This window comes from Callorhinchus milii, unplaced genomic scaffold (assembly GCF_018977255.1).
Source record: "Callorhinchus milii isolate IMCB2004 unplaced genomic scaffold, IMCB_Cmil_1.0 Scaffold1, whole genome shotgun sequence".
NCBI classification, from domain to species: domain Eukaryota; kingdom Metazoa; phylum Chordata; class Chondrichthyes; order Chimaeriformes; family Callorhinchidae; genus Callorhinchus; species Callorhinchus milii.
In genome coordinates, this window is record NW_024704742.1 from 114,402,901 (window position 1) to 114,421,999 (window position 19,099).

At 37.6% G+C, this 19,099-nt stretch overlaps 1 protein-coding gene across 2 annotated transcripts in view; it reads right to left on the reverse strand.

The window, feature by feature from the left end:
- LOC103182676 (single-stranded DNA-binding protein 2) overlaps positions 1–19,099 on the reverse strand; it is a 198,761-nt gene that overhangs the window by 158,734 nt on the left and 20,928 nt on the right. For both annotated transcript variants that reach the window (XM_007899756.2, XM_007899757.2), the window contains exons 2-4: positions 14,112–14,184; positions 13,164–13,225; positions 7,119–7,203 (exon numbers count right to left, since the gene is read on the reverse strand). In XM_007899756.2, coding sequence (XP_007897947.1) covers positions 7,119–7,203; positions 13,164–13,225; positions 14,112–14,184 — 220 coding nt within the window. The remainder of the gene's footprint in view (positions 1–7,118; positions 7,204–13,163; positions 13,226–14,111; positions 14,185–19,099) is intronic.

A 19,099-nucleotide genomic window follows, 5' to 3' on the forward strand; every position in this document is an offset into this window, starting at 1 on the left:
ATCTCAGTAACGGACAGGCGGGTCCGTAGGACTTCAGGGCACTGGCAGCGCTCCCAGGCTGGTTCATTGGCAAGTCTTGGAAGGGCAAACCAGTCACTGGGGCAGGGATTCTTCCCACTCAGCTCCTGTTAATGCTGCAAGCCAAAGCCCTAACAGGTAGGGTGACCTTAGCTGGACAAGCAACAAGGAAGCTCGTCAGTGCGAGCTATGTGGTTTTAGCTGGGGAGACTCCAGAAGTACCACAAAACACATTCTGGGGTCCCCATGCTTTGGCTCCTGCCAACCTACACCTCATACTCTCTGGAATTAGGTAAGTAGGATGCATCCCTCCAGGGAGAGAGTGCGCATTCCATTAAAAAAAATCTCAGAATTTCCATGTATAAGTGGGATGCACGGAACTCTCTGTTTGGTTTGGATACTCTTAAGCATGGATTTCGACATTTTCCCAGCTGACCATAAAAAAGGAGCAGAACCTGTCTGATTTTCCCCTTCCTAAACCTGGGAAACCAGTGCCAAATAATCACCCCAATGCAGCCCCAGCTAAAACAGCAAACTCCATACAGACGAGCATTCAAATCTGCAAGCTTCCAGAGCATTAACTGCAGCTTCAGCCCTTACACCATCAGGGCTGCCCATGTTATATTTTAAATAAAGTGTAAGTACAGAGTGGTAGTTGCAGGAAATATACAGTTAAAACACATGTACAGTGGAGCTCTGTTATAACATGGCATAGTGGAACTCTATTATAACATGGCACATTTCAGGTACATAAATTACCAATACGAGTTCTGATGGGATGTGATCGTGGGTCAACAATTCCACATTCACTGTGCATACATGCAGCATGCCAGCTTCTAGCATCAAAAGGTCATCAAGATTACCACAAGCTCATCTCCTGCGTGCTGCATTTCGAAGCAAGCTGGCCAGCTTTCTGCATACATTGTGGATTATTTGGTAAGTAAACAACAGAGTCCACGCTCCAATCATACTTTACGCAAAACCACCTTTTACCAAAACCCATTTTGGCCGTGTTGCACTGTAACTATTAGTTAATCTGTAACAGGTGTCAGTCTGGCATAGTTGATAGCACTCTCGCCTCTGAGGCAGAGGGTTTTAGGTTCAAGCCCCACATTACACTATGGTACGACACTTTAGGTTTGCAGGCATATCTTTATTTTATATCTGCATTGAAGAAATGAACATAAAAGAGTGGGCTCCTATGAGAAACAAAGTTACACACGTATGAGTGAGGTTTGTATGCAACTTTAGCATAACTGCGAACCAACAATAAAATAAATTTGTTTTTACAAATAGTGTGCTGTATTAGACAAAAAAAGAGACTTAGACGGAAACACAGAGATAGACCATCAAAGTCAGAAGAACAGACAGAATCAGATCAAGAGAGAGAAAGACATACAGAGTCACACACAGAACTAGAGATACAGAGAAAGAGATATTGACAATTAGGAAAAGGAAGCCAGACACATAAGTCTAAATCTATATCTTTTTTACTTCACTGTAAAATATATTAAGGTAAATGCTTGTTTTCTGTGGATAAAAAAGCTACATCTTAGAATTACAAGTTCCTTTTTTCACCAGACCCTATAAAATCTGCTTCCCCTTTGGTTTGGCGTCACCTTAAATTTGAGTCGATGTGCTAATCTAATCACCACACAATATTAAAATTGCATTCTGTAAAACATTGATACAGAAGTGAAATATTGTAATTTCTGTATATAGAATGTCATTTAGATGCAATGTCTATTATTCAATAAAAAGAAAATGAACCAAAAGACATTTAAAGCTTTGTAAAGGAATAAACAAGCAGTATAGTCTAGTCCATTTCACCGTGAAATGTTAAGCTAGCTAAAGAAGGCTTTCTCAAGTGTTGAGACAAGTACATTTTCTTTTCAAAGCACGTTGTTCTCAAGACATGCAACAAATTGTTGGATGTGCTTTTAAACAGATTTTTACTTAAGTGAATATCCCGGTGGACTAATTATGGCAGTCTGGGTATAACTTCTAAATACTATTTGAACAAAAACTTGGGAGAGGATTAACTAGATGCAAAAACCAAATAAAAAGTATTTTTCCCCACTAGAGGGTTGGAATACATCAAGCATGCTTGTACATGAAACCTGAAACTTGTAAAATTAACACTTTAGTAGTAATTATTCATGTTCCACAGTATAGGTGCAACACAATCAGCAGCTTCAACTACAGTAAGCTGCTTTAATGAAACAATGGGCATTGGCTGCTACTAGTAGTTTAGGAGACAATGTATTATAATGCGAGCTTGCTTATAGCATGAGTGGACCCTAATGTTTATTTAGCAGCAAAATTCACAATATGCATGGAAATCAAGCCAACTTGCTTCAAAATAGTGTTGTTGACTTCAAAATACCAGCCAGCTTCCCACTTGCTAAAAGATGGCCACCTTCCAGGTCATCAGGCCAGCTCTAGGCAGATATTTACTTAAACTTAAAATTACCTGTATTATCACTCGCTATTGAAAGAACTTTATTTTCTTCGTACTTAAAGGATAAATGGACAGGACAAATCCATTACATTGTGCAATATTCTAATGTGTGATATTCTATATAAAACTAAATGGACTGCAAGACCACAGGTTACTATTAATAACACGTATGAAAAAAAGTTTGCAGATCAAACTATAATGTTAAATTGAAGTAAAAATTAGATGATAGAAGACAAAGTAAAAAGACAAGAGTCAAAACTTTAAAAAATTATGAAAATGTTACATTATCTAAGGAAACAACAGAAATATTTTCACCTCTTCATTTTAGGATATTAAAATGTACCATACTTCACACATGGAATGAATATAAATGATGGATCCCTTCTGAAGGACCCACATGTTAGCATGTCTTTAAAAGCTGCCCTTCTACTTGTCAGTTATAAACAACTGACCGAGGTACACTCAAACTTTTTCAGCACAATGCATCAAACTGGAAATATCATATACTATACAGACCTCAAATCTTCTCTCAATAAATGTAAACTGACACAAAACTAACCACCAGCACCACCACCACCACGCAGTTATATAGCACCTTCATGCGGGTAACGGCTCGTAGCGCACAACAGTGGTGTAGTTTGACGTCAAGCTGGAAAGGGAGGGGAGATGACCAAACGCATGGTTGAAAGTGAGATTGAGGATCTTTAAATTGTCACAAGTCACAGAAAATTTAAATTTATGCAGTATAAATTTATACAATAGCAAAACAAAATTATTAAAGTAGATAGAAGGTGACATAGTTATATCATGGTGGTTTGGGTCTGTAAAATTAGACACTGTTATAAACTAGAAAAATGGCAGCCGGATTCCCCCTTTCAGGTCATCGGGTTGCCGCTGATGTTACTTCCAGCATTTGTATTGCGGATTAGCCGGCTCGTGGCCCATGTGTGCAGCGTCTCGGAAGCCAGCTAGTCAGCACAACTACTCTCGCAAGCGTTTTTGGTGCTAGAAACATTCGAGAGAGTGGTCGCAGTTGACCAGCCAGCTTCCTGTTCCCAAGTGCAGGAAGTCACCCAATTTGTACTGGATGCATATCACACTTCCCAGTAACTACATATCCATTGAAGATCTGAATTTTTAGAAAACCTGAGCTCAAGCAAGGCACCTTATAACTTGTATTACATTAGTGTTTAATATTCAAATGTTCCTAAATAAAATACCTTGACAATCCAAAACAAAATAGATCTGAAAATTTGAAAAAACATCCACCAATAATTTCAAGCAACAGATGAATTGCAAATTCCACAGGAAGCAATGCTGTAACAGCAACTACAATTCAAAAAGCACATAACAAATCATAGAAAGGTTCTCAATACCACCAATTAGCATCCTTACTGCAAAGTTAATCAAATTGTATCAAGTACAAAAGTCTTCAAATTTGCAAAATCATATGTTATGTTTTTTTTAAGAGAAGTTGCTCCTACAAGCCACTTCATTGTGAGTAGCCATATTCCTGTCCCCTACAATTTGAACCACTGATGTGTCCCTGCATCTTTGATCTCAAAAACAATCCAGACGAAAAATAAGCCTTTCCACTTCCAGAAGTCTAGTCTTGACCCACTACAAAGTTTCTCATAAAGCAGATATTCCAACATTGACCATTGAATTGGGTTATTAAAACAAATAGTAATTTTACACAGACAATTTAATCACAACTCGGAAAGATACGTGGTCCATTAGTTAACTATTACAGGCTCTTTAAATACAAGTGCTTTTGTAGGTTTCTTCATCTTTCTGGAATTTCCATGTCTAGGTGGGATACATGGAATTCTCAGTTTGGTTTGGATACTTCAAACCCAGCTGACCAAAAGGAAATCCACAGTTCCCTTTTCTTCCTTTTGAATGAAGAGAGTAGAGCTACATTTTGATGATCTCGCACCACCGGAATCCCGAAGTTCGGTCATGCAACAGTAGAATTAAAAACTCAAAAAGGCCCCATTGATTAAGCTCTCAAAATAAGACGTTGTTCAGTTCAAAACGGCTTTCAACACATGCAGTTCATTTTTCCTTCCCATGACTTCAAAGATACCGGTTGCTGTCTAATTAGGATAGGATTTGGTTTTTCAATGATTGAATGCCACTTACAACAGCATGTGAGAAATATCAAAATAATACTGAATACTGAGCAATCTCCTCACTCTGAGGTAATTACCAACGTTCTTGGACACATTGCAATGTAAAATATACTCCCTCCTTCCCCATCCAAAATCTAAAAGAAATGGTCCTATAAATGCTCATGAAGTGCATAAAGTAGAATTCTCTCCTACTGATCGCATCACCTCAGCAAGATTAATCAGTTTGTTCACACTTTTCTGAACCAGAAATCAATATAAAAAGATTGACAAATCATTAAAAAATTGATGGAAGATGTAAAAAATTATAGTGAATGTAAAAAGGTGGCCTAACACCCCAAAACATTAATAACTTATGGTGGCTCATTACTGTGCCATACTTCTGCCTGAGTGCCTCCTCAAAACAGCATATCATTAAAAGATAAAGATACCAAACTAAAACCAAGAAAATACTGAAAAGCAAATTTTGAAATATATTCCTGAATTGCAAACAAGACTAAAATATTGCACACAAAATGGCAAAAAGCCATACCAAATTTAAAATAATTCAGCATTAGATAAAACAAAAAATCCTAGACCCAACATATCTGGACAAAATGGAAAAAAAANCTAGGCTGAGCAGTGGACTAAATTACATTTCAAAACATACTAAAATAGTGCTGAGTATTGCATACGCTACCCAGATAACATATTTTACTCTGAAATTCAGATGAAATATTAACTGGCAATCAAACTAAATAAATTCATGTAACTCAACTATTAAAGAAGGCAATGCAGTAGAACAAGAGGAAATAAATTTAGATTTGCAAAGGGCAATTTGAGGACAGATACCAGGAAGTGTTTCTTTATCCAGGGGATAATTCACGATTGGAACAGGTTGTCAGGAAGGGTGATTGAGGATGTTGGACTTATTTTAAAAGCACCTTGATGCTGTGATGGAAGGATGGTAGGATGGGTATTCTGAAAGAATGAGATCAGATAGGCTGACACAACATGTGCATGTGACTGCCAGGATGGTGGAAAGTGAAGTGGGTGGACCTTGGTCTTCTTTCGCATAGCAAATTCTTATGTTCCTATGTTCTAATGAACTTCAATTCAGCTAATCTTGTGATTTTGTGATCTTGACACAAACATATCAAGAAGACTAAAGTACAAAGCGTATCTCATAAAATTGGCAACATAACCTCTTTGTAGAAATAAACTAAAACGGGGAAGGGAAATGAACATCAGCCACAGTTTTCTTCTGCAATTCATGTTACAGCAGATATTATAAATGTAAAACTTTAATTGATGTTCAACCACAAACTTTAAGTAAAGGATGGAGGGAAAGGCAACTTTATTAATGATTCCTTAGCAGCAAATTAAACCTCAAAATTTGAAAAAAAAATCTAGTGTTGTACCTTTCTTTTGAAATGTAAATTATTTTGAAATTATTAGTCATCAGATATTTTCTTCAAGATACAATAACTTACCCTACTGTTGTTTCTTCAGTATTACAGTAATTGAAATATAAAATTGCTTTACTTCCTATTTTTTCACTGCTCCCTACTATGCACATTTCAGACCACTTCCACACTAAACTCATTTACTGCATTACATTACATTCATTCCTTCAGAGCATGCAGCAGTTTTACACCATGCAAAATCCCCCATAATACAAAATTTTACATTGTCTCTATTTTTTAACTCTCAAAAAAAATCAATCAAGTTTCTGCACCAACAACATACACAATGGAGTTTAAATTTACCCAAGAACAAGTCACCTCATCCAGGTTTGATATTTCAAAAGGAATTGTTAAAAGGACCTCACTGAAAGATACTTAATTTATTCATCAATATGTTTGAATTAAAAAAAGATATACTTATTTATCATAACACAGCTGAGGCAGCTAAGTAACCAATTCTGAGACAAGTTGTCAAAGATTCAAAGCTTCAGCCCTTTCACACAAACATTTTTCGATAATGTATAATTCTCAGTGATTCTGGTGGTTCAAACACTTTGGAAACATTAGGGGTGGGGGAGGGAGGTGAGGTATGAGAGAATAAATTTCAATGAAAAAATTAGACACCTCCAATTTGTTTTACCTCAGAACAGCACAAACAGGAGCCATGGATCTATTTGCAAACTTAATCATACTACTTTTACAACCAATATAGATGAGAGATGGAGTGCGGTTACATTGGGTTCAAACAGCACTTTGCAGAAGGAAAAAGAAGATTTGGAAGTAAAAATCTTAAAATGTACTAATTCTTTACAATCATTTTTTTCTTCCACAACATGTCTGACATTATAGTTGCAATGCTGAACTTCCTTATATTCCACTAGAGAATTCCAATAAACTGACAAATCCATTTTGCACTGTACATTCTAGTCAGAAACTTATATCCAACAACTTTACTGAACAGAGATTTGAAGAGGGTCACAGTTATAAGTAACAGACTGAACATCTCAAGATCCTTTATAGAATGAAATAAAGTCGCAACTGAAGTTTTGATCTATTACTTACATAATCATGAAAGGCTTTTGCTTCACTTGAATGTTCACAAGTTTCCCTTCGTTCAGGTGCCGCACAATAGAGATCCCAAAACACACTGTAAGAAATAAACTGTAATTAGTTTAAACATTCCACATTGCTCCCTATTTATTAAAAAAAACTACACTTTTATAAAGTTCTCTAAATTGAATTAGAAATAAATGAAATAAAAATATATTGCATACAAGTTGTTGAAAAATTATATTTGAACATTAGAGCAATTTAATCCTTTTAGCTGATGAGAAGTAGTAAGATCTTTATAGATATTATTAAAACCTGCATTTTAACATTTGAAATATTTATGTTAATAATCATTAAAACTGGTGCATTTACCTAAATTCTTCACTGGCAAACCATAACAATGAACACCACTTATAAAAACAGAGGGTAAAAATGCAATATCCATACAGATTCATCTTCTTAGTTTATCCTTCTCCTAAAGCAGTGAACTTTTTGCAAAATATTCTATATTTTCTTCAATTTTCTGGAATGAGTTCTTTAGAGAAGAGATGGATAGAAGTTAGAAGGCTATAACAGCAATCACAGTCTATCTCATCTGAAACATTTAGTCTTGTCACCAAGTTGCAGCATTCTCTCTTATCCCCCTCCACCAATCCATTTGTGAGCTTTCCAATTTTTATTTAGGTATAAACATTTGTGTCTTCCTTGAGCACTTCCATCCTCTTTTTTCCACTACCATAGCTACTTCAAGTTTTGTTTTGTTTGTTTTGATGAGTTGTCAGACTCCACCACTGTGAAGCACTCAGGGACGCTATCCTGCACGAAGGATGCTATATAAATGAGAGTAGTTATTGTTATCTCATAACATTGTAACACAATCAGCTGGATCTCATTCACTGATAACTGAAACCTAGTCAGAAAGGGAGTTTTAGTGAAACATAGTTCCACTGGGTTACACTACGTCTATGCAAGTTATACCTAGAATTGACACTGATCTTTGAATCTTTCAATGAAAATACTGGGAACATTTCAAGAAAGCGGTTACTGTGTAAGGATTTTTTTTAAAAAAAGCACAGTCTAAGCATTAAAAACAAATGATAAACAAAACACTTCAAACTATGCCAATCAGAGAATAAATAAAAACCTGATGAAAATAGGTTTCTATTTTAAGTTTTTCTTGTCACACAATCCGCTGAAATGCTCAAATGGCACACATATTCATAAAAGTGGGAATTTGAGTTTTAATCAGCAGATTGTGGATATCTTGGCACTGGGTTTTGAAATTAAATGTTTCAACATAATGCAAACAAAACCAATGTTTACTTAAAAGCTTCTCTCGGCATTGCCAGCATTTTCAGGGCCAAATTAAATGATTTAGATATATATAAATTAATCCAGAAATCAATTGCTTAAATAGTAAATTAATTCTAAATGCTTGCAGCGTCAGGTAAAGGCCATTGCATTGCAACTGTATTATTACCATTGGCGTAGCAATCCTCAACATTTAAATTGGATTTTCTTCCACATACCATGGGTAATATTTCAACCAATTATCACACATGGAGAATCATTTTGAGCATCAGATCACTGGTGTGCTCCACTCAAGTCCTAGCACAGGATATCCTTTAGGTTTTATAGTAGAACTGGATGCAAGATGGAAAGCACCAAAAGTTGACAGAAACTAATGGCTTTAGAGCAAAGGGTGAAAAACAATATATTATTGCCAATAATGATATTTGCATTTAATATAGCACCTTATCACTCCTCATCAACTTACAGAGGTGTGGTATCTCTGAGACGTCTCAAAGCGCTTCAAGGAATATATTGTAAAGTAAATTGACTATATTTTGCGGGCGAAATGATATGGCAACTTTTGTTTTGGAAGGAGATGTAATAAATCCTTTGAACAATTTCTTAATAGTGGTTTTTATTTTTATGAAGAATGAGCTACATGGGAGAAACAAAGGATTCCAAGGAATTCCTTGGCAGCTGTACCCACTGGTGAACTTAATGTCTTGGTCTTTTATTCCTCTCAAGATTTTTATTTTCTATCAAAGCTGAGTAGCATTCACTGGTCAAGGAAGCACCTAGATTACTGGCACCTAGAATTCCACCCATACTGTTCCTGAACCAGCTACCGGATATGTGTGAGACTAGTACTATTTCACTATTCACTGATTTTCCTTCTCTGTCTCTGACAAGCACATCATTCTCTACTTTATAATAATCCTTGCATTTGATATAACACCTTATCACATCTTCGAGACATCTCAAGGCACTTCACAGAAGATATTGTAAAGTGAATTGACTGTATATTTTGTGGGTGAAAATATTGGCGAAATGTAGCAGCCAATTGAAGGGATTATTACCACCAGAAAAACAATCTGCCAATCGACTAACAACCGGGTTCCTAGTTACTGCTTGGTAAACAGAGGCGTGTGGAGTAAGGAAATTTGCCTAATGTTTCACCGTACCCGTGGATCGAACCCAGCGCTTTTACATTTATAGGACTTACTATACACCCTTAGAAGTAGGCAAGCTGAGTAACTCCTTGTTGTTCTTATCTTAATAGACTTAAGATGCTGCATAATATTAATGTGCACATAGAAACAGGAAGGATGCCACCAGATAGTTCACGCCACTAGAAAGACTGATAGTGAACATCTTTGATCCTGAAGCTCTGATGGGATTCATTAAGGGCAACATTGGCATTCCCCTCTTCCATCTGTATAACGTTTCCTTTGGAAACTACTGTTTGCGACAGGAATGTTTCTGGTGCAAGCCATGTTTTGGCATAAGTAAACAGGCTTAAACAGGCTATAGAAACCCTTTACTCTCCATTTGATATCATAGCACGGGACTTGCTCTGCTTTCCAAAGTTTAGAATTGCCTTAAAACTCCATATTCCTGCATTCAAAAAAGGAATCTTAATTCTTGTTGACCTGTTCTCCCTGACTGCTGGTCATTTTAATTTATAGATGGGTTCTATGCCCTATTCTCATATTCTTCTAGAAGTCAGCTCAGTTCCTCATCAACTTACAGAGGTGTGGTATCTCTGAATACAAGCCAATATTATTTTGCTGCTTTTTTCTGGCATGAACTGCAAGTTACCATCCAAAACAATCACAACATGATACAAAAAACGATTTCCTGAAATAACCTGGTTGTCTAATTTCAGGACATACTTACAGAATATGTAGCGGAGTCACGAACTGGGCCAATAGAAGTGTGGTTGCAATTTTTCCACAGAATCCACTACAAACAATTTTGTCAGCTATAAACACTCCCTCCACTATAAATAATATCCTCCCCTACACCTGTAATAACACAGTGTGCTCGGCCCCGGGCCTTTGTGCGCTCCTGCCGGCTGTTCACTCGACATCGTTACTGTGGACGGAATGGCTCCAGACATGCATGCGTGGTGCAGTGCGAGCGGGAAATGGGCTGTAATCATCTCGAGGCTCCACTGGTGAAACTGTCTGTGCGTGTGTGTCCCTCTGTGTCTGTGAGTGTGTGTGTGAGTGGCTCTCTCTCTCTCCTGTGTCTGTGAATGTGTGTGTTTCCCTCTGTCTGTGAATGTGTGTCTCTTTGTCTATGAGTGTATGTGTGTGTCTCTGTGTCTGTGAGTGTGTCTGTGTGTGTATGTCTTTCTCTCTCTCTCTCACTCGCTCTGTGTCTGTGAATGTGTGTGTTTCTCTCTGTCTGTGAATGTGTGTCTCTTTGTCTATGAGTGTATGCGTGTGTCTCTGTGTTTGTGAGTGTGTCTGTGTGTGTATGTATGTATGTCTTTCTCTCTCTCTCACTCACTCTGTGTCTGTGAATGTGTGTGTTTCTCTCTGTCTGTGAATGTGTGTGTCTCTGTGTCTGTGAGGATGTGTGTGTTTCTGTGTACCTCTCTCTGTGTCTGTGGTTGTGTGTGTCTCTCTCCGTGTCTGTACGCGGTAGAGGGCACCAAGAGGCAAGAGGAAGTGGTGACCTCCTGGAGCCCACAGTGAGGATACTGGTGAGCTTGGCAAAAAATGCTGGTGTTTGGCAGATCGCCAGGCCTTCAAATATAGTGTGGGTGGAAACGGACCATTCAGCCCTTCGAGCCTGTGCTAGTGCCCCTCCGCCCCCCACCGGAGTGGGCTACCCACATTTTGCCAAAGAAAGCATTAATAATATTATTTTTGCAACAATCTAATGTGCGTTATTTCTTTGCGGTTAGTCTTTATCAATTAGGTGAAAAAATGTAGGTCGGCAGTAAAATATACCTCTCAAAAGCACCAATCATCTCCCTGCAATTTTCCACAAGATTTGGCAAATTTCTCCACATTTTTTGGCAAGTATTACTGCGATTTTCTATTGGCACTGGCCATGAGCCAAGAGGCCACTGAAGGCTACATTTCACTTGTTGGGAGAGGGAAAATTCGAATGCCCTTGTTAAAAACAAAACATAAGTGGAACTTTAATTTCTAGATCTCTGCAGGCTGGATTTTTCTGTTTTGGTTGCAAATTTGTAAATTGATAGCGTGATAGCCTTTAAAATTGTAAAATGGGGTATAAAGGGATACGGGTGGAGATTCTAATACAGCAGTAATATGCAGTCGGTTACACCCTCCATTTTTGAAAACCTGATTTTTGTGCAAAATGTTTCTGTCTGAGCAGCTCCTGCCTTACTGCCAGCGCCTTGGGACGTCCTCCCGACGTGAAAGGCGCTCTATAAATGTAATTTTGTTGTTGTTGTTGTGTTCCACAGTTGAGCAATGTATATAGTGATGCCTTATAAATGTGGGAGTCAGTCATTCTAGTTAATCAGTTTGACACAGAAACCTGGTACACACATGTATTCTTTCCTGTAGAAATAGAGAAGCTGCTGGGTGCCTAGAAATTGATAGATGTTGTGACTATCATAATCACAAGTAGACTGTTGAACTGTTGGAATGTGCAAGGAGGGCTTCCTGTAGAAAGTATCATAAAAAGTGGCACAGATCTGTCAATGCTTCTCTTAGAAGCCTCAATCTTCAGAGTCACTGCTCTCCTGACATGTCAAGGTACAAGTCTATATTATCGTACATCCCGTGAGCTGGCTACAGTCTCGTACTAGATCTTCTGAAAAAGCAGTATTCTCCCTGAAGTCTCTCCTCCTCAAACCTTCTGAAGTCACTCCTCCTCTTACATGGTTAGTTTAATTCCCATGATCAGGATAAGGCAAGCAGGATGATGACAATACAGGGGCATCAGATGAACAAGGATTTCACAGAGGCAAACTCCTATCGTCAAAGACAAATGTCAGCTACATATGAGGAACTGATGGTTATATTTTTCATGTTAAAATCTTTCTTCATACGTAATTGATGCCTGTACTGCAATACTAATAATTATTTTATAGTCTGTGCTACTAGCACTGTGCCAGCAGATGCCAATTGAAACAGGCTTGTAACTATAGGACAATACTGAGATTTGGGTAGCAAATACAAAAGTTGTATTTCAACATTGCTACCATTACCATCTCATAAGGCAATGCAAGACTAGATGTAGTTCATTTTAGTTAATAGTATAACTAAAATTTCCACAATTCAAAAATACAAATAGATATATTGCCAACAATATGTGCAAACAACTCAATGGGAAAGTATGCAATACAATGTATTTTACAATTTTACAATATAACTTTCTCTTCAACCGTGCCTTCACCTCCCCTCTCGACTCTCTACCCCCTCCTCGCTCCTTCCCTTCTCTCCCCTCACCCTGACTATTTCCCCCCTGCTCAGGTCCCAACCCAACTGTCCAGCGCCTTAGGACGTCCTCCCGACGTGAAAGGCGCTCTATAAATGCAATCTTGTTGTTGTAATGTAGTCATCAGGAAACACCACTTTCAAACTGTTTGTATGATGTATACAATTCTTATGAAACAAAAGTGCAGCTTCCAAACATTTGTCATTTATTACTCAACAATATTAATTTTATTTTTCAAATATAGTTTAAACTTTTTCTAACATTAACAACTTTATATTCTAAAGGTTATTTCTTAGGACACAAAGCATTAGAGCCCCTGGATTATTAAAGTAAACTTACCACCACCATGAATGTAAGAATCCTGGTGGTTCTCCTAATGTTATGTTTTTCTCCCATCGTATCTAAAAGATAAACAAAGGTTACAACATTTCATTATTTTGTGTATATAAGGTCTAATAAATTGAAGCCTTTTATATATCCAACCACCCAACTAAGCACTAATAATACTTGATGTACTGTAAAGTGGATTGACTGCATTTTGTGGGAGAAACACAGCAGCCAGTTTCGCACAGCAATTCCCCACAAACAGCCATGGAGTGAATGATTAATTTTATTTGGGGGATTTGTGGCCAAGATACCAGGAGAAACTCCCTCCTCTTTTCAAATAACGCCATCAGATATTTTGCATCCACCTGATCAGAGAGGTGGGATCTCAGTTTAATATCTAATCTAAAGGACAGCACCTCCGACAATGCAACATACCTTAGCACTGCATTGGAATGTCATCTTAGACTATGTGATTCCAAGTCCTGACATGGGGCTTGAACCCACAGCCTTCTGACTCAAGAGACGAGAATGCTACCACTGAGCCAGGCTGATACACTAAGCAATTAAAGAGCATGTGGCTTATACCACATTTACACAACAGATGTAAATCCAGATTGGTTGTGAATTTACAGCTGTCTCTATTAAAAATACCATATATTCAGTGCAGATTTGTTTACTTCAGCTTTACTTTGGAGCAAAATACACCCATTTCCTGATGGCAGTTTTAAATTGGCTTTGAGGTAAATGCATGCAAATTAGCTTCTATAAACAACCCAATTTCATGCAACCTCACTATACAACACAGTGCGCATAATAGAATATAGCCAGGCCTCTGTAATAACTCGGAGAGAATGTGTAATATAAACTTTGTTGCATCCCAATACCAAAACATTTGCATGTAATGTAGAACCTGAAAGTTCATAGCTCATATAACCAAAATTACACCAGAAAACCGCTCACCTCTGATAAAAATGTTTGTGCTGATTTCTGTGCTCCTACATGGAGTAGATATTCATATACATACAGTGCTAACCTGCAATATAAACACAAGAACATTTTTTTAAACATTGTTTTGTTAATTTAGGAAAATGGAATTCCAAAGTTATAAATGTACATACTACTATACTGCATTCTGTAAGTCGATACTTCAATCATATACTTCAAATTTAATCTTCCAGTGCAAAAATAATGCAGATAAGTATTAATTTATAACTCCAAGTTAAAATATGAATAATGGAATTGTGCTTTGTATTAAAAACACTTTTCTGTGAAGAAGACAGTTCCTAAGAATGTCACATTTATTCTAGGATTCACTGAACAATTGCATTCATGAAAGAACTTTACCATTTTCCTCAGAAATCTTCATTATAAAATTATACCACACAGTATATAGCTCCGATATTCAAAAGCAAAAGACAGAACAGAATGCTTTCACTGTAAGATTTAGAATTAAACCGAGACCAGACTGACAGAAGGGAAAATCCATTGTCTTACGTGAAAATTTGATACAACTTCAGCCCAGTTCTCAGTGGTCATAAAGTATAAATTGTTCTTAATTTGGCACTGAATGAATAATCTTATCCAGAGGTAAAGAAAAATCTGATGAAGTTGGGGATGCTCTTCTGAAATTGGGGTAAAATAAAGAAGTTTCAGTATTCATTTGCTGAGCTAAGCTGACATGAGTAGCCCATAATTGGGCATTTTTCCCAGCATTAACATTCACCATGCTGAGCATGTAATTCACATAATTTTCTTTACAGGGAGTCACCCAGCATACCCCAGCAGTTAGGTCTAAATCATTCTAATGCTTTGAAGAATGCTCTCTCTCACTGACTAATGAAGCATCTATTATTTTAAGAAACTTGTCAAAAATGTTGGACCAAAGATTAGGAAAACTATTGGGATACATATTTTCATTCATAAAAGATAACTGAGTACACACAAGCAAAGATAACTGTAAAGTTTTAAAAAATTAAAGTGTGCTCTCCCAGTTTGGGATGGATTGTACTGAACCACTGCAGTCAAAGGTCTGCAGAGAAACCATCAGTTCACAGTAACTCCCTATCAATTTCAAAGGTAAATTATCCACTGCATGAAATCAAGGTACATGTTAGCACAACTATATAATATATATATTATATATATTACATCTGAAGGAGACTTGTATGCCTGGAAGCAAATTTAGGGCTCGGGTGGAGTTCCATAGGATTGTTGAGAAATGCATTTGCTTCCAAATGGGTTAAATTTCAACCCTGATGTGATATATTTATATGTATATGTAACCCTATGGAACTCCACCTGAGCCCTAAATTTGCTTCCAGGCACAGAAGTCTCCTTCAAATGTAATCCAGCTTTACAGGATTCAAATCTGAGGTACGTATCTGAGCAGAGGCCTGGCCTGAGACATCTGCAAATTGGCAGGATTAGCTATTCACACATTTTTCTGTGAATCTTCCAAATTTCATCCTTGTCTTTACAACAGACTAGGGTAAACCATTAATACAGATTACATTGTGCGCTTGAACGGTACAGATTACCTGTAACATACATGAAAGCAAGCACATTAAGTAATCCTCTACGGAAATGTAGCGGCCAATTTGTGTACAACAATGTCCCACAAGCATCCATGAAGTGAATGAGAAATTTTATATGGGGGATTGTTGGCCAGGACACCAGGAGAAACTCCCTTCTCTTTTTAAATAATGCAAAGGGATCTTTAACCTCTACCTGAACAGGCAGATGGGACCTCAGTTTCATGGCTCATCTGAAGAATCGCATCTCCAACAATGCAGATGCACTGGCACTGCACTATTACAGGACCTACAATGAGATAATTCTATATCTATTTTTCTGATGTGGCCTAAAGAATCATTTGTAAGCCACTGTCATTGAACTTTGAGGTGGAGAACTCCACATGAATGGGAAAAAGCAAGCTCACATTGACTGAACTCAAATCCCAATTATCAATGATGCCTACTTTGGAAAATGCACACTTCCAATATTAATTTTATATTCAAGAAAGGTTTTGCATGGCAGTGTATTTCTAGAAATGTTCTGTAGTTGAGCCAACGTATCCTGTGAGATGTTTCATTACTTCAGACGTATTGGTTCCCGCAATACAAAGATTTGAAATAGTAAATCTGGTTTATATTTCCTGTTGCAAATTACTCTCACTGGGGGCTGAGTAGAGCCCAGCACATGGGCAAACAAGCATGTGGGCAGAGCTCCACTCATTTTTAATGTGTAAGTGCCAGTTATGTGACACATGTTTACTACAAAGGGACACAATGGTAATATATACAACAATTGTTCATTGTTCATCTGTGAGTCTTGACAATGAGAACTTATTTTTTAAAAAGTTGACAAGTTTCTTAACCATGAAGCATGACAGTTGACCCTTTTTCTGTCTTCACCCGACATCCACACTGAGCAGGAGTCGCTGGATAGTGAATTTTCTCTCCGTAACTCTGAACTAGTTCTAGTTGCTCTACTGGTATCTGGGCTGAGATGAGCACAGTGAAGTGATTGGCCCTGTGACCTTCCCTGGTCTATTTGTTTGGTTCCTCAGCCTTTCCCATCGTATTCCACTGTCTTGGTTTTGTGAGCATTATGGTTGAGACCTCCTATAGTGTCAACCACTGTGATGCAAAACTCATAGTGAGATACTGCAGTTCATGTGAATGGAGAACAAGTGTTGGGTACTTCTTCCTACAAATTTCCAGAATAGAAACAGAGGCAGCCAGTGTAATTGCACAATTCAGAATGACCCCCCCATTAATGATCAATCAAATTAATTGTATAGATTACCCGCAGTGAAATATAAAGCTGCACACATAAAATATCAGAATAGTTCCTGTGGAGGGGGGGACAGTAAACTTGAAATCTGAAGGTTCTTCTCAGCATTGCTCATACACGTTTTCTACTGGAACAACTGAGATATACAAAGGTTTTACCATTCCATTCTCTTTACAAAGCGGACAAACTGAATACAATATATAATTCACATACAATATATATTTCTAAGCAGATCAAGATTTGCGAACAATTAAATCATCTTTAGAATTTATCAAATCCTCTCACTGCATACATCTAAAATATCCTATTTTATCCAGCATCTAAGGAACAGTGTGGTATCCCAGCAATGACTAGGCTCATTCTGGAGAGAACATGAGGAAAACGATTTTTAAAAAAGTCAAAATTCTGACAACCCAAGAGAGCAGTTGTCTCATTTTGCATGCATCTCAGTAAAGATGCACACACACTATCACCTCCAAATCTATCTGAGAAATAGTAGTCCAAATGTGCCACTTTAAGAATCCTGTTCCAAACAAATACAGAGCACACAGCAGTATCCAATAGGCCTTTAGCAATGGTGAACACATCTGTAATGTGCACCACCTATACCATTCTAAATCCTTAAGCTGGTCTGCAAAATAATTGGGGGTCCTGAGTTTTTCTTATTATAAACATATGGCATTTAGACACAAAATACAGTAGAACCTTGTTATAAAGTGCTTCATTAGAACGTGCGTTGTCTTATTACATGATTGGGGTTTGAGCCCTGACATTAACTTACCCGAAATCTTCAAAATTTGTGGGCCTGCTGCATTGTGGTTCTAATCCATGGACACAGCAGGACGAGACACAGCCAGTGCTGGGAAAATTAAAATGACTGACTTTGGGTCATCATTTCATCACTGATGTGAGATAATAATAATAATCCTTGCATTTGATATAGCGCTTTTCACGTCTTCTCGACGTCTCAAAGCGCTTCACAGAATAGACTGTAAAATGAATTGACTGTATATTTGTGGGCGAAATACAGCAGCCAATTGCGCATAGCAGCGTCCCACAAACAGTCATGGATTGAAAATGACCAATTTATTATTGTTTGGTTTTGTAGGGATTATTATTAGGCGTGTGGAGTAAGGAAACTTGCCCAAGGTTTCACCCTGACCTGCCTGGAATTGAACCCAGGTGTCTCGCTTGCAAGGCAAGTGCTCTAACCAGTGAGCTACGGGACTCCACATCAGTTGATAATCTGGATGTCGGCAATTTGGCTTCCCCACACCGCCATCATTTTGTCCTTCTACATTTTCACGTGCAGTGAATGCAGAAACATTGTCTGTGAGGATGTCTGTGTGTTTCTGTGTACCTCTCTCTGCAATCATGCACAGTTGTAGCACTGGTTGGGTTTTATCAACCGCCAATGGAGCTCTACTGAACTGCTAAATAGTACTTCTGGCAGTTATGATAAAAATGCTTTTTATACTTTAAGTTTGCCGAGCAGTAAGTGGGAATCTACTTGTTGGTCGATTGGCAGATCGCATTCCGGGGGTAATAATCCCTTAAAAAAATGATTTTGTCACTGAATCCACAGCTGTTTGTGGGACACTGCTGTACGCAATTGGCTGCCTGGTTTCGCCCACAAAGTATACAGTCAATTCACTTTACAGTATATTCTGTGAAGCTCTTTGAGAAGTCTCAATGACGTGATAATAAAAATCCTTGCATTTGATATAGCATTTTTCACGTCTTCTAGTGATAGGCGCTGTATCAAATGCAAGGATTATTATTATATTATTATATTATTAAATTCTGATCTTAAAAAAAATTAAATAAATACAGAGTGATTGCATTAAGTAATATTTTCTTTGAGCAATACAGAGTATTAAAAAAATGAACGTTTTTTTCTATCTGAACAGGTTATTGTGGCAGATGTCCTCGGAAAACAGATGGGATTCTCCTGCAGACAACAAACCAGGAGTAGCAGCAAGAAACTATGAGAAAAAGTTGGAAGCAAATAACACATGAATTGAAAAAGCAAAACACTAAGATAGCAATGACAATGTAATCTAATTATACTAATACGTCAATTTCATCTCAAGGTAAAAAACATAATTCTAGAAATGTTGATTTTCTTCTTTATTATCAGTTGCAGGCAAGAA